The 16,609-nt window shown below is 44.8% G+C and overlaps 1 protein-coding gene across 2 annotated transcripts in view; it reads left to right on the top strand.

Moving 5' to 3' along the window:
- Nucleotides 1-750: 750 nt before the first annotated feature.
- LOC121575219 (metabotropic glutamate receptor 2) overlaps nucleotides 751-16,609 on the top strand; it is a 63,109-nt gene continuing 47,250 nt past the window's right edge. The window contains exons 1-3 of one of the 2 annotated variants that reach the window (XM_041888181.1): nucleotides 751-1,408; nucleotides 1,519-1,741; nucleotides 12,441-13,186. In XM_041888181.1, the coding sequence (XP_041744115.1) occupies nucleotides 12,659-13,186 (528 nt within the window). In that variant the 5' untranslated portion in view covers nucleotides 751-1,408; nucleotides 1,519-1,741; nucleotides 12,441-12,658. Of the gene's footprint in view, nucleotides 1,742-12,440; nucleotides 13,187-16,609 lie in introns of both variants that reach the window. The other variant, XM_041888180.1, reaches the window with a different exon arrangement.

The raw sequence follows: 16,609 nt of genomic DNA, 5'->3' as shown, positions 1-16,609 counted from the left end.
CATTTAGAATATTTTGCAGAATTTCAGAGGTGAAATATTCCAGAGAGGCAGGCTAAAGGCCCTGACTAAGGGAGGGTTTTTTCCTTTTCTTGGTGTCGGAGTGTGCGGTATTTTAATTTGAATCTTAAGTACGCTATTCATCCCCAGGTCTCTGGGCACCGTCTGGGTGGGATAGGGAGATGTGCAATGATGTTTACCAAAAAAGTGGCGGGGTTTCCATTGTTGTTTGAATCCCAGATTAACCCATTAGTATCACTCGTTATATGTCTGATCAGTTGAATGAATGTGTGTAGGCCTACCACATGCAGATTTGCTTTTTCAATTTGCCTACTGTGATGGCTGACAGATACAACATGTGTCTGCTTTAATCACAATTATTAATCTGGCACCCCACTTGATCTCCAAAGGCAAGTTAGAAGAGCAGGCTACATACTGCAGATGGGGTAACACACTGCTTTGACAACTGATTTAATTAATAGTGAAACCCACATGGGGTACATTTAGAGTTTTGAGGACATGGAGATATGGCCTTCCCTATGTTGCCAATTATTAATCCTATTCCAGTGGAGATGGATGATGTCGCATACAAAACCAGTTGATAGCCCCTCCATGACTGTGTGAATGTGGTTTTGGCAGTGGTGATCTCGAGTCCACGTCCAGCACGCACAGGGTTACCACCTGGGAGTCTCGCGTTCTCACTCGCCTGCGCTGCCATGTCAGAACTTGTGTGTGGACTGGAAATAGAAATATTTAGACCTCGCGGAAATGCAGCTAAGCAGTTGCCAAAGAGTTGTGCTTGTCCGATTAAACAAAATCAAGACGATTCCCTGAGCTTCTCCACATTTACATGCTCAGCGCAACCTAATCCACAGCTCTCGAAAACAGAAAAGGATAATAGAGCATTTGTCTTCTTATTCTTGATATTTTATTAATATTATTAGCCTATTACTTTGAATTTGCTATCATTAGTCTATTAAAAATTATAATAGTTAATCTTAAACATGTGAGAGACTATGGCCCATTTCTTATTGCGCAGATCGAAATCAATCAATTGTACCTGTATTATTTACCACGGTGATCGTTCACAACGTGCAGGCTCGTTAGCCTACAGACACACCTATTTGGAGTCGCTATCATCCACAGGCGTTCGGTCTGTCCTCTTCTGGTTGTCAATATGACAGATCAGTTCACATGATGTCCTATGGACTTGTGTGTTTTGTAAAACTAGGATATGCATGGAAAATAATGATTTGACACCATAAAATCTCGTGCACCCGGAAACAGATATTTTTCAACAGTCTACTCATCACCAGGCAGACTAATTGATAACTGCGCTATCTCACTTGTTATCAAATAGATCTGTTGCACAGCCGAGTTTCGAAGGTCGACGCGCTGTTAGTAATCTGAAGTAAGTATTTGTTAAATTAGTGTCCGAGGTATGTACAATTTTGATTTTTTAACCACTGGCCACTGGATAAAATCTAAAGGAATCCGCGCGCTCGTCCGAGTCTTTTTCAGCACCAAGGACAGTTACTCATGCGCGCCGCAGCTCCGAGGCGCGAAAACTTCATCCACTCTCCGTCCTTGTCCTGCCTTCCTTCACCGTGAGTATCCACGAATTGTTTATTCGGCAGAATAACACGAGATTTATCAAAACCATCACCAAGGATATGAAGTGCCTGACCTAATCTGCGTAACCTATCCGACTTGGAATCGCTTTGAAGTGGGTTTCATAGGACAGGTAAGCCCTTTTGTTTTTTGTGTACATTTGTTCCCAGCAACAGCAGCGTGCAATCCGTATGCACGATTTCGACCATGTGGATTTATTTGTAGGACTATATCAATGCAACGAAGCTTTGTTATAGACATAGAAGAGATAACGATTGATAATGGAAATATACAAACTACTGTATCAGGCTAATCCCATTCTATTCCTACTTTGTTTTGACACACCTCTCATAATGTCTATAATTATTTGTACAGAATTTGTTTGATTGAGAAGTTAAATAAATTAAGGATTTTTTGTGAATGTAATGACTATAGAATAGGGTTACTATGTTGCCATAGTAAAGAAATTAGATCATACCACCATCCTAATAATCTTTATCTGTTTAGATCTTCGAGCAAATTTAGTAGCGACACTAATCAATAAGTGAATCCAGAAGGGACTCCTCATCCATTATATATTTTACTGTATTTCCATCATTCAACATCTATGTCTATAAAGCTTTTATTTTATTTCATCTGATATTTAATGATCATTTATGAGACTCAAAATCAGGTTGCATTTCCAATAGATCATACAGTTGGTCAAATTATGATGTTTCCTAAAAGGGGGAGAAGGGGGAGAAGCCTTATCACAACGACAATGCATCTTGGTGTCTTTCTTTGAGCAAATTATCTTGTAAAACAATGACAGCACTCAGACCCAGACTGCAGAGATGTTGATTAGGGTAAATCATTCAAGATGTGGCTGAAGAGGAATATGCTCTTCTCTTCGCATCTGGAGATCTGAGCAGAAGCAGGAACAGGAGGAGGAGACGAGCCACTCTCTGTGCACTCATCTCTTTAGTCCTAATGGAATCCACCTCACCTGTATCAGCGCAGTGCAGAGTGGGCAGTGGCCCAAGGCAAAGTGCGCACACGGGGTGGGGGTGGGGATGGAATCATGTTAATCCCCCTGGGTGTTTTCAGTGTAGCTGTGTCTCAGAGTATCTCAGAGCATGACGGAGCAGTGATATCGCTGAGCACCCAGCGTGTTAAGATGCTCCTTATCTGCTAAGAACACAAGCATCCCCAGCACTGGGCGATGGAGGTCAGGTGACTATGAAGTGTTGTATAGATGGATAGGAGCACCTTACACCAGTTCACCTGTCCTGAAGCCACCGCACCTTGAAGAATGCCACCACCATTCAACAGATGCATTGAGCATGGTCTAATGTATGGATCTACTGTATGGAAAATGATTTATGGAATTCAGTTACCTTCAGTGTGAATGAACATGGGTAGATCTTCCTTGTTTTGTCATTTTGTTAGAGCATGAACTGATATAGAGAGGGAAACCATAGAGATCCTATTAAAATCTGCATTTGAATTTTATGGGGAAATCAAAGTAACTAATACAACCCAGATCTCTTATTGGTCATTTGGGTTTTATTAGCTAGCCGTCATCTGTGATTAACCAGCAGGATGATGAATTACTGTGGTCCCATCAAACAGGACAGCTTCATTACTTACACCTCCTTATGGCCTCTTAGGCTACTGATCTCATTTGAATTCACACACACACACACACACACACACACACACACACACACACACACACACACACACACACACACACACACACACACACACACAGTGCTTCTATACCTACATGTATGCTCTACATCCAGCTCCCATACCATCTGGTTTATGACATCGCTCATTGACCGCAATATAAACTTGAATCCATGTTTGATGTATGAGCTTGTCAAAATAGTCTGGAATTCTTCAAACACCTAAATCATTAGTTGATAAAAAATCACTTGCCGCGATCAAATAAATGCCTGGACATCTTCTAGGAGATTGTTTCAAGTGTGAGTTATGCTTCCAGGCATTTTTGTGCTTCCATAATAATACAGCGAGAGTAGTATCCAGCAGATGTTGTGTGTGTCCCTGGACTGGTATACCTGTAGAGCTAATAGAGAGGCCTGGGGACAGTCAAGGATCCCTGAGGTAGCTATGTAGGACCAGGGACAATGTGTGTTTGTGTGTTCAGCCATGCATCTGTCTCACTGAAGGTCATTTGGTTTGTTGTGAGAAACTGTGTTCTCTGCTGCACAGATATCATTTGTATTGGGGATGTACTGTATGTGTTTTTGTGTGTACAGTTTGTGTCTATCTGTATTGGGGATGTATGTGTTTGTGTGTGTGTGATTGCCTGTGTGTGCATGCATGTGTGTGTGTGCGTGCGTGTCAATGTGTTTGTGCACGTGAGTAATATGTGTGTTTAAGAGATAACAAGACAGAATGAAAGCATGTCTCAGGTCTCAGTTTAGGATCAGGAGGGTGCACACTGTCGTTTCTTTCTTGTCATTGACGGTGTGTGTGATGAATAATGGTAGACCCACAGAAAACCTAACGCAGCCCCTGAAACATAAACACCATGCCTCCATCACCCTGTCTGGGCCAATCACAGCTCTGCCTGTAATGAGCTCACGCACACACAGAGAACACAGAGAGGCGAGGAATCTTAAATGAGGTGGTACACAGTGAGGTGGAATCAGGCCCCTGCGAAGGGGAGGAGCTATGGAACTGTACCAGGGGATTCCCTCCCTCACACAGGTTCAGCAAGAGTGCAGGGATTGAGTTACTGTAAGGGAGGAGCTGAGAGGCAGGGAAGGTAGTAATGAGAGACACACATGACCAAATCCAAACCTATTCTTTGTTCAATAGCTGATATGTCTGGACCTCTCGGCCTACTGTCAGCTCAATGATGAGGAGATGAACCATGGTGGTGAGAGATTGAGTAAGTCTTGATTTGGTTGACATCTTCCTAATTGCTGTATGTCTCCACTCGTTGTTATTCAGCGCCAGCCTCAGATTGCCCGGGCTGCTATCGTTTCAACTTCAATTACTGCCTTTCCCCTTAATTTGTTTGGTATCAGTGACCTTATTTGGAAAGTTCAGTGCTCTTCCTTTTCGGAGATGGGTTTGTCTTTTTGCCTCAGCAATCTCAGTGGTTATCATTGATCCAGTCAATCTCCCAGGATTCATGGAACTGGATTCAACTGGTTTCTCCTCTGCAGTTGAAGTGTTACTTCATGAGAAAAATGAATGAAAACGCTCCTGAAGAAACTATGTTTGTTATACAACATTTCAGCACTGACCTTTCTGGGCACGTTGAACGTCTTTCTGGGCAAGTTGAAGTCCACAGTCTGTCAAAGAGAGACAGGAAGTGGCTTTCAATCTATAACAGGTATGATCAAACCTGTAGCGAGTTCTGAATAGGTGATTAAGATTATGATTAAAGATGACTTTATTGGTCAATTGTACACAAGGTCCAACCGAAATGTGACTTCTGCTTTTAACCCAACCCCTCCGAAAGACACACATACAGGTATTGGAGTGGTGCGGGGGGCTGCCACACTGGGAGTCCGGGGAAATCTTGTGGGGGCTTAAGTGCCTTGCTCAAGGGCACAATAGCAGGCAATGGCATCTAGGATTTGATACCACCAACCCCCCGGTTTCCAGCTCACTTCCTTCCAGTATTTCTTCCCCCTCAGACCCAGGATTCAAACTGTCAACCCTCCAGCTGCTGGCTCACCTCTCTAGCTGCTAGGCTACCTACGTGCCGATATCTATCGACCCTAGACTGTCACTAAATGAGAGAGAGAGAGAGAGAGAGAGAGAGAGCGAGAGAGAGAGAGAGAGAGAGAGACAGAGAGAGAGACAGAGACAGAGACAGAGAGATAGAGGGGGAGCCCCAACTGAAAGACATATTTGTCAGGCTGCCACTGACTGATAATGTAGTGCCATGGCCAGATTAGGGGGATGGAAGTTGTGATTTCTCCACTCATTGTGTTCAGATTAATTACTGTCAGGCTAGACTTGGCACAGTGTGGCGTCACATTTGGAACGGTGTGGAGTGGACCTGCCAGTGTTAGTGTGTGTCATGACAATACATTATTTATAGATGTTAAGCATGTTTCTTCTGTGATAACTGGGGGATATTTTTCCTACATCCTTATAAATCCATCACTCAAATCTAGTTGTATGGGAATTGGAAATTAAGATTGCTCTGCTGCTTTAAAAAAAATAATTGAATCTTCTCAGAGATGCTGATGTCATTTTCTCATAAAGGGGGTTGCCACAGGTGGTGCTCTGATTGCAGGGCAGGAGGTTGATAGATTGTTTGGGTTGGGTGATGTGAGAGCTCAGAGCACTCAATGACCCCTCCCTTTCCCATTAGCAGACCATTCCCCAGTCTTCCCCCGCCCAGGCCCATTCTCGTTGTTAGCTGGAAATGTGATTTTGGGGGAAGCCTGGCTCCCATCACCCTCCTCTCCTGTCCTGTTGGTGTTGTGCTCCAAGGCATTTATTCCACAGGGGATCTCCTCCCTGGTGTTTCCTGGGCTCCAGCCACTCCCCAGCCTACCTGCCTACCTACCATATTAATGCTGCAGCGCTCCACTCCTGCCTGAGGAGGTGATTGAAAAAATGGAGACAAAATAACACCTTGTGAGGCTCGTCCTCCTCTTTCCACTTCTCTGCCCTCCCTCCTTCTCCCCCCCCTCTTCCATCCATGCCTGCTTTCCAAACCCTTCCCATTCCTTCACACCACCTGGCTTGAAGAGTGTAAGAGGCTGGCAGTCTCCACACACTTGAATTAACAAGGCCATCTGGTGAAGCGGAAAGCAGAAATGAGAGGGAAGAGAAGGGAGATGGCTGCATGGGAGGAGAGAGGATGAAATGAGGCTGGGTGCTCATTGAAGTTAATACATCTAATCAAATCAAATCAAAATGTATTTGTCACATGCGCCGAATACAACAGGTGTAGACCTTACCATGAAATGCTTACTTACAAGCCTTTAACCAACAATGCAGTTTTAAGAAAATAGAGTTAAGAAAATATGTACTAAATAAACTACTAAAGTAAAAAATTTAACACATTAAAATAACAATAACGAGACTATATACAGGGGGTACCGGTACCGAGTCAATGTGTGGGAGTACAGGTTAGTCGAGGTAATTGAGGTAATATGTACATGTAGGTAGGGGTAGGTAAAGTGACTATGCATAGATAATAAACAGCGAGTAGCAGCAGTGTAAAAAATTAAATAAAAATGTAGCGCGGGGAAATCATTGTAAGCCTGCTGACCGTAAAGAAGACATGCCATTATATGCATTATCCTTTGCTGTCAGACAGTGATTTTGCGGAGAGGTGCTGTACAGTTTCACTGTGTTTATCTGACTCTCCGGGGCTGAGCCAAACGCCTGACATTCCCACTGTCATCTGGTCAAAGACCTGTCAGCCCACAAAACGCTGCAGCAGAGAGGTGCTGTAAAATAAAATGCAATGTGTCACTTCTAGCATACATTCATCAACAAAACCCACAGGCATTTGCCTCTAAAGTATCTGCAGTGAAGAAATAACATTGACGGTTAGGGTGTATTGGTGAATTGAAGATATGCTGGTGATTTATCTGTAAATTACAGGTAGAATAGAATACCTGGCATTAAAGTGTGAAATAGAGCGTTGCATTGGTTGATGGATGTAGTGGATTAAATATATACAGCTCTGGAAAAAATTAAGAGACCACTGCAAATTTTTCTTAAATCAGCATCTCTACATGTATGACAGTGTCACGCCCTGACATAGAGTTCACTAGTTGGTTTGGTCAGGGTGTGAGTATTCTATGTAATGTGTAATTATATGTGGAGATCTAGTATGTTTAGATCTATGTTGGCCGGGTGTGGTTCCCAATCAGAGGCAGCTGTCGATCGTTGTCTCTGATTGGGGATCATACTTAGGTAGCCTGGTTGCCTACCTAAGTTGTGGGATCTTGACTCGTGTTTGGCTTGTTGTGTGTAGCCGCTGTTTGAGCATCACGTTTCGTTGTTTTGTTATTTTGTCAAGTGTTTATTCGTCTTAATAAACATGTACGCATACCACGCTGCACCTTGGTCTGACCCGTCTCTCGATGATCGTGACAGAAGATCCCACCAAACAAGGACCGAGCAGCGTGCCCAGGAGGAGCAGAAATCATAGACTTGGGAGGAGATATTAAATGGTAAGGGATCATGGACATGGGAGGAGATCCAGGAAGGTATGGATCGCCTTCTTTGGGAGCAAACAGAGGCAGCGAGGGAGAAAAGACAGCGACTCCAAAAGGCGAATCGAGTTGAAAAGGAAAGTTTTGAGTGAGGAAAAGAAGGGTTCAATTCTGGCTTTACTGGCAGAGGGATACAGTGAGCGTCAGGTTGCTTCCATCCTTAAAATTTCAATGATGGCGGTTCATAAGAACAAGTTCAAGCAGCAGACATTGGGGACAACAAAGCTACAGACCGGCAGAGGGCGAAAAATACTCTCTACTTTTTGGGATGACCGCCAACTCATTCGAATGTCACTCAACAACCGTAGGATGACATCAAGTGACCTACAAAAATAATGGTAAACGGCAGCTAGGGTGAAGTGCACGGCGAGGACGGTTCGAAACAGGCTCCTAGGGGCAGGGCTGAAGTCGTGCAAGAAAAAAAGCCCTTCATCAATGAGAAGCAAAGAAGAGCCAGGCTGAGGTTTGCAAAAGACCATAAGGATTGGACCGTAGAGGACTGGAGTAAGGTCATCTTCTCTGATGAGTCCAATTTTCAGCTTTGCCCAACACCTGGTCGTCTAATGGTTAGATGGAGACCTGGAGAGGCCCACAAGCCACAGTGTCTTGCACCCACTGTGAAATTTGGTGGAGGATCAGTGATGATCTGGGGGTGCTTCAGCAAGGCTGGAATCGGGCAGATTTGTCTTTGTGAAGGACACATGAATCAAGCCATGTACAAGGTTGTCCTGGAAGAAAACGTGCTTCATTTTGCTCTGACAGTGTTCCCCAACTCTGAGGATTGGTTTTTCCAGCAGGACAATGCGCCATGCCACACAGCCAGGTCAATCTAGGTGTGGATGGAGGACCACCAGATCAAGACCCTGTCATGGCCAGCCCAATCTCCAGACCTGAACCCCATTGAAAACTTCTGGAATGTGATCAAGAGGAAGATGGATGGTTACAAGCCATCAAACAAAGCCGAGCTGCTTGAATTTCTGCGCCAGGAGTGACATAAAGTCACCCAACATCAATGTGAAAGACAGGTGGAGAGCATGCCAAGACGCATGAAAGCTGTGATTGAAAATCAGGGTTATTCCACCAAATATTGATTTCTGAACTCTTCCTAAATTAAAACATTAGTATTGTGTTGTTTAAAAATGAACATGAACTTATTTTCTTTGCATTATTGTTATTTTGACCAGTTGTCATTTTCAGCAAATAAATGCTCTAAATGACAATATTTTTATTTGGAATTTGGGAGAAATGTTGTCAGTAGTTTACAGAATAAAACAAACATTTTATTTTTACCCAAACACATACCTATAAATAGTAAAACCAGAGAAACTGATAATTTTGCAGTGGTCTCTTAATTTTTTTTCCAGAGCTGTATGTGTGTGTGCAGTGAGAGGATGGGGCCAGTTTACAATGGGGCCAGTTTACAGCAGGCTTCTTTCCCAGTGCTCCCACAGGACGTTACTCCATGGCCAGATTGGTCCACTTGTCCTCTCCTCGCCCTCGCCTGTCTCCTCCCCACCCTTCATGTCTCTGGGCAAGTTTCCATGGAAACAAATAGTATAGAGAGGTTTCCTAATGAGTGGAAGAATGTGTGTCGGTGAGATGAGCACATATATCTCTGAGTGGACATGCACACACACACACACACACACACACACACACACACACACACGACACACTTTTGCACGCACACAAACACAGGCGAGCAGGGAATATCTACAGCAATGACTGAAAAACTGCACTATTAGACTTTTTGATTTCAGAGAATGGTACTCTACTTAATTTAGGTAGTAAATATCCTGTGCCATACAGAGCCGTATACAACCTGAGATGGTCGATGGCCATAATGATGGATAGCATGGAAAGTGCTTCAATTCAATAGCGTTCTCCCAGACCCTCAAAACAAGGAAATACTTCGAGAAATCCAAATGAAATCAGTACAAAGCCAGACTGCCTTTTTTATGACAAATGTTCATAATCTCTAGCTCTCTCAGTGAGCAGATTTGACTGGCAGAGGCAGTTAGTGGCAGTGGCTCATGCAGATGATACTGGCTCAATATCCTGCTCCAATAAACTGCTCCCTCCCTCCCCTCCACTAATTAAACCCAGGGGAGTAGAGAGGAGAAGAGTGACATGATGCTGGCTGCTGCACCTCCTCTGGACCCATCCATCCATCTCTACTGGAGCCACTCTGGGTTCGGGTCCTCACATAGCTCCACTCCCAGGACCTTGCTGCTCTACAGGGGCTGTGTCCCAAATGGCAGCCTATTCCCTAGTGCACTACTTTTGACCAGGGTCAATAGGGCTCTGGTCAAAAGTAGTGCACTATGTAGGGAATAGGGTGCCATTTGGAATGCATCCAGGGTCTGGCTCTGCCTCCCTACTGACCAGAGGAGAGGGTCAGTGGACATAAGAATATGGTTCAGCATGGTCAACCAGTTCACCTTTGAGTTGAATTGGGGAAACATGTTAGTAATTAGTAGTGATATATAGTGATATATACAGCTTACATGAGGGCTTCGCTGTGTTGTTTTATACTGTGCAACTATTGGTTACATTTATTTGTATGCAGTCTTGGTTTTCATTGGTTTCAGTTGGACAAAAATAGAAAGAACTGAAACAAAGCTGTGAATTAGTAATCGCAATGTCATTGTGGTTGTTATAAATCTGCCACTACAGTACTTTCCCAATGTAAATATCATGATATTTATGCAACCTTGTCTGCAGGAAGTAGGAATAAGCTTATGCAGTAGAATGAAACAGTGTTTAGATTCAATCCATCAGGGGAAAATAAGTATTCAGCTACTGCTGCAGGGAGATTTCAACAGCTCGTTGTGAGTGTGTGTATGGCAATGTATTTGTTTGTGTGTTTGCTAAATCTGTCTCATTTGCATCATTTGCTTTGACAGTGTTCCCCAAGGGATACCTTTTTATACAATTTGTGTTTGTGCGTGCATCTGTGTGTGTGTGTGTGTGTGTGTGTGTGTGTGTGTGGCCTGCGTGTGCAACAAACAGCTGTGGACTCGTCTCCCTGCATTGAGAGACGAGGTCAAACAGGAAACTAGATGGAGAGAGGGAAAGCGAGAGTGAAAGAGAGGAAGAGTAGAAAGGGAGAGAGGAGATGGAGAGAGTGAAAGAGAGGAAGAGTAGAAAGGGAGAGAGGAGATGGAGAGAGGAGATGGAGAGAGGAGATGGAGAGAGTTTCGCACCAGAACAGTCACATGGCCCCTCAGGCAGAAGAGAAGAAGACAAACACACACTATTCCAGAGGAAGCCATTCACCATGGGGGAGTGATGCGGTCACTCGCTAGCGAGCTGCTTAGGAACTCAGACATGAGAAAACACTGGAGAATCCAGCCAGCGTCCACAGTACACACTGTTCTCGCTCGCTCACTCTCACATCACACACCCTATTTATGCGTGTTCTACACCTGTGCAAAGAAACTAGATTAGAATCTCTCCCTATATACGGTACTATATATAAAACCAGGGATTTCTGTGGCGTCCTACATCAGCATGTTTAGTGGTGTTTCCTATTTTGCTGTTTACCTATATGTTCAGCCAGACAGCTACATTAAAAGTGTAGTGGCCTCCTGGCTTTAAAACCGATGATTATGTCACATTATCCTGCTATATGACTTGACAGACCCCTAGTCATTTAAAAAAAGATATGTTGTTGAATATTACATATGTGGAATGGGAAAAGTGCCAACATGCTGCCTTATGACTATAGTAACATGACACAAGAGAATGGAAGTAGTGAGTTAATATACATTAGCCTATGTAGTATTGTGTATGTGTACCTATTAGAAATGTTCTATTACCACTTTTATGTGGTCCTCTGTAGCTCAATTGGTATAGCATGGCGCTTGTAACGCCAGGGTAGTGGGTTCGATCCCCGGGACCATCCATACGTAAAAATGTATGCACACATGACTGTAAGTCGCTTTGGATAAAAGCATCTGCTAAATGGCATATTGTCACACCCTGGCTCTGGGACTCTGTTATGTTGAGCCAGGGTGTGTAGTTTCTATGTGTTTGTGTTCTGTGTTTAAGTTCTAGTTCATGTGTATCTATGTTGGCCGGGGTGGTTCAGCTGTTGCTTGTTGTCTCTGATTGGGAACCATACTTAGGCAGCCGTTAGGCAGTAGTGTATTGTGGGATCTTGTTCCGTGTTGGTTTGTTTGTTAACCGAGGACTTCACGTATCGTTTATTGTTTTGTTTGTGTGGTGTACTTAATAAAAAGATGTACGCATTCCACGCTGCGCCTTGGTCCACTTCCTTCAGCGATCGTGACACATATTATATTATATTATATTATTTATGTCAATGTGTCATTATCCAGTGACTATCCCTGCATCCCACATCAGTTATTATCAACACAAATTTCACTGGAATCATAAGACACTAATTTCACTGGAATCATGCAAAACAAATTTCACTGGAATCATATGGCACAAATTTTACTGTCTCGTAAAGATGATGTATATGGAAATGAGAATGTGTTTCTTGAAGTGTATGTGAATGTGTGTGTGTGTGTGTGTGTGTGTGTGTGTGTGTGTGTGTGAAACAAAGATCTCATTGTATTGTAGCATTGACTGATTCCCCATCTGTTTGATCCGCAGGCTGTACTCTCCAGAACCTTAAAGACGATGCCATTGATGCAGGAGATGGCCTCAACCAGGACAAAAACACTGGCGCTTTGAGATCTGGTGCCGCCGTGCCGTGCTGCTCTGTTCCTTGCTAGCCTACTGTACCCTCCCCAGCTCCAGAGAGAACAGAGGGAACCAGAGGAAGAGAAACAACAGACAGCAGTGACCTGACTCACCCAGGGCCCAGGGCCATGTCACCAGGGAGGTCCCCTGGGTTGGGGCTGCGCCCCCTGCCCGGACCCCTCCACCTCTCCCACCCCTGCCTGCTGTGTGTGTGTATGTCCCTCCTGGCCCAGGCCCCACTGGGTCTCCCCATGTCAGGCTTCAACACGGACACCAAGAGGGAGATCACAGTGGACGGGGACCTGATCATAGGAGGGCTGTTCCCTGTGCACCAGAAGGGCGAGGGTGCAGAGGACTGTGGGAAGATCAACGCTCAGAGAGGGATCCAGAGATTGGAGGCCATGTTGTTAGCCCTGGACGAGATCAACAAGGACGAGCGCCTGTTGCCGGGGATACGGCTGGGAGCCCACATTCTGGACACCTGCTCTAAGGACACCTACGCCCTGGAGCAGTCCCTGGAGTTTGTCCGTGCCTCCCTCACCAAGGTGGATGACAGCGAGTACACCTGCCCTGACGGCTCCTACGCCATCCATGACGACGTCCCTCTGGCCATCTCTGGGGTGATAGGAGGCTCCTACAGCGACGTCTCCATACAGGTACAGCACTGACTCTACACTCTAATTACATTTGTTTATGTTGCTCCATTCTATAGGCTCATACATGGATCTTAACTATGGTTGCTGATATAAGTACTGAGAGATTTCTAGATTCTTGCTAAAGATACTTTCTAAAGGTGATACGTTTTCTTAACTCTGAATTGCTCCTAGTTTATAAATGAACAATCCCAACCCAAGCTAGGTGAATACTGATGCACTGACTGTTCTATAAATCTATTTTACAATCCAGATAGCCGATGTTTCACTCCATAGAATAGAGCAGGGACAAGATGATTGATGATCATATAACTTTATCTCTTTATTTAAAGTACCGGCATGCAATTACGGTGCTCCATGTTTAGTGAGATGTTAACACAGTAGCTTTAATGAGTCTGGGTTCCGCATGCCAGATATATTTACCTGTTTGCCCATATGCTTGGCTGATCTCATTTAGAGGAGCTCCTCTCTTCCCTGGTAATACCAACTCCAGCAGTGGGACTGTCAGATGCAAACACGCTGCAGATGTTGAGGAGGACGGGCTGATAGGATGACTAGTGACATCATGATTACTCTCAGTAGCAGTAACAATAGTAGCAGTAGCGGCTGACTGGTGAGGTGAAGCAAGGTGAGCTCCTCACACTGACGTGATGAAAGTCCTACTAATTGCAACAAGATCTCACGGTTTGACCAATTCGCCCTAGCAAAACCCAAGCTTACTTGATGTTAATAGCGCTCAATGTTGCCTCTAGTGGCGGGTTTTGAAGGCATCTCCCAACTTCCTGGGGACATGGATGGACGTCCAATTTAGAAGTCAATCTTGAGTGACCTGGTTGACTAATTGGGCCCACGTTTATTAGGACTTAATAAAGCTACTGCCTTGTGAGAGGAGATGCTCCGTAGCACCCAGACTGGGAGACAGAGAATGCGTGCGTGCATGTCACAGATAATTGTGGACATTCAGTTACACACTCTACACACGATTACCCGTATTTACATACTCACATACACACATCAGCCAACTCCCAGCTCTGTCAGAGGAGCTTCTCTAGCCTAAGGTGATACCTCCCCATATTCCATGATTATACTGTAGTTACCTTCTGGCTAGCCCACAGTAGCATACCAGGCTTATCATCACACATTCCATTATACCTTCTGGGCATCCACAGACCATCAATGGGTTTCAATTAGGGTCCAAGGCATTATTAAAACAGCAGCTTTAATCACTGTAGCCTGCATGGATATTTCCTCCAGTGGGTGTACTTCAGTATGCTGGGGCCCAGTCAGTTACGGTGGTGGCTTCCTTCCTTCCCTCTGCTCTGCTTCATAGGCAGAATGACTGCATCCTATGCTGCTTGGGAGGCAGGGGGGGCTGGATGAATAATAGATTGGACCATTCTACCCAGAGGGGGAGGGTCTGCTCTGTGTGTGAGATATGCCCATATGTTAGGATAAAAGTATGTAATGAAGGTATGTAAAAAGCTTGGGAAGGTTCACTCTCTGGGGTGCCTTAGTGAGTGCGTCACAGCGCTTAATTTTAGATACTGATGACATCTCCGGGTATCCCCATAGTTGAAAAGGTGCTCATCATTTGAGCAATATTTGAACTATTCCTTAATGATGAGTTTCCCTCTCCTGTCATCGTGCTGAGAGAGGGGATCCAGCGACTGTGGCGTTCATGCACTGATCAGCCACAATCTAAACACCAGAGCAGAATTGGAGACTAAATGACAAGTAATTCATTTAGAAAATATCAGACTGAATACAGCAATGTGCTATTACTAACTTTAATCTATTGTTCTGTGTATTCCTCCTAAACAAACATAAATACCTAACATAAGAGAGAGGGGGCCTGTGAGGAGGTATGGGATAAAAAGACTCAGAGTACCGGGGGATGGAGAGAAAGTATAGAGGACATGCAAACACAGGCTTGATGAATGAGGTGTAATTTCGTTAAAGACTATCTGGGGCTTCTGTCTCCTCTCAGGGAGCATGCCCTTGTCCTGTGGTAATTTATAGAGCTGCTATTACCAGTCTCTGTTCTCAGGGTTGCCCCAGCTTCTCCCACAGTGGCTCCACTGAATCTATCGCGGGTTGAATAGACCCACCTGTCTGACGGTGCCCCCTGCCTTTGGATAACACGTTTTTGAACCACATGACCTCTACCCTGTACTTAGACTACACACAGTCTCAGAGGGGGAAGGGGATAGCCTGGTTACTGATCTGTATGTGCTGCTGAAGGCGCTCTCTCTCACTCTCTGTGTTGTAATGCTGAGCTGGTGGGCCAGTGGGTGTCTGTCTGATGAACAAGACCCAGTCTATTAGGACTGATTGAACTTGGCTTGGACCACTCTACACAGGGTCCCAGGGAGTGTACATCTGTCATTACCTTCATTCTTACACTACTGACTGTCGAGTGTTTTGTTCAGCCTTCCTTTATGTGTGCTGAGCAAACAAGCCCTACTTTATTAAGACTAATCTTCCCTTGTATTGCACTTCCTTTATCGTTCATGTATTTTTAAGCACTTTGGGTTTGTGGAACAGCGCTTCGCAAACACACTGTACTGTCACATTGTGGTGCGGACTGCGGAGTATCTAATTCATAAACACTGATTGATGGCCACATAAAAAAGTATTTCCTGTGCTGCTAATAGGCTGTCAGAGTGAGCCAGACAGACATCGGTGATGGATGAAGTGTAGCAGCCAGTCATTGGTTGAAATTATGTTATTCAGAGATATGCAGGTGGAGTAAGTGAGTATTGAGTGTGGGTGTTGTTCACATGAGCTGCATGTTCTACTACTCTGCAGCCTTTGTCTCCTCAGCCCTCTCCTCTCATGTCTGTCTGTCCTGCTCTCCCTGTATAATACTGATGAGTCAGACTAGGGGCCGTGTCCGGGCCGTCCGGGCCGTGTGAAAGGTCACTGTATCTGACCTCCCTGTGTGAACCCCCAGGTGGTCACGTCTGATGTGTGTGAAGCCTCCAGGGAAATGGGCAGGCCACAGGACAACTCAAAATCCCCTGCTAAAGGTCCCCATCACCATGGAGATGCAGTGGAATATGGCTGCCTCCACCCCACTGGAGGTGTGGGGCTGGGGAGTTTGGGTCTGGGAGTCTGGACTGGACTGGTCACAATGAGAAGGTTGGTGCTGCTGCAGCCTGCCGGACGCATGGTGGTGTTGTTGTTGTGTCCCAGAGTCAGATGTGGCCCAAGGCCTTGCCAGTGGGTGTCATGGTGTTCCACAGACACAGGTTTGGAGATAGTGTGGAGGCGAGGGCCTGTGACACCATTGGAGGCTCCACACTGTTAGCTGTTTTTGTAATTTTATCAGTAACTTACTGTATTAATCAACAGTATGATACTGTATAAACTGAATACAGTAGATTACCATAGAATGCACAGTAAAATACCATACATTTCTTTTAC

The sequence above is a fragment of the Coregonus clupeaformis genome, chromosome 10, assembly GCF_020615455.1.
Source record: "Coregonus clupeaformis isolate EN_2021a chromosome 10, ASM2061545v1, whole genome shotgun sequence".
In the NCBI taxonomy this organism is placed as follows: domain Eukaryota; kingdom Metazoa; phylum Chordata; class Actinopteri; order Salmoniformes; family Salmonidae; genus Coregonus; species Coregonus clupeaformis.
Note: the sequence above shows the minus strand (reverse complement) of the source record. Positions and strands in the feature narration are given on the sequence as shown.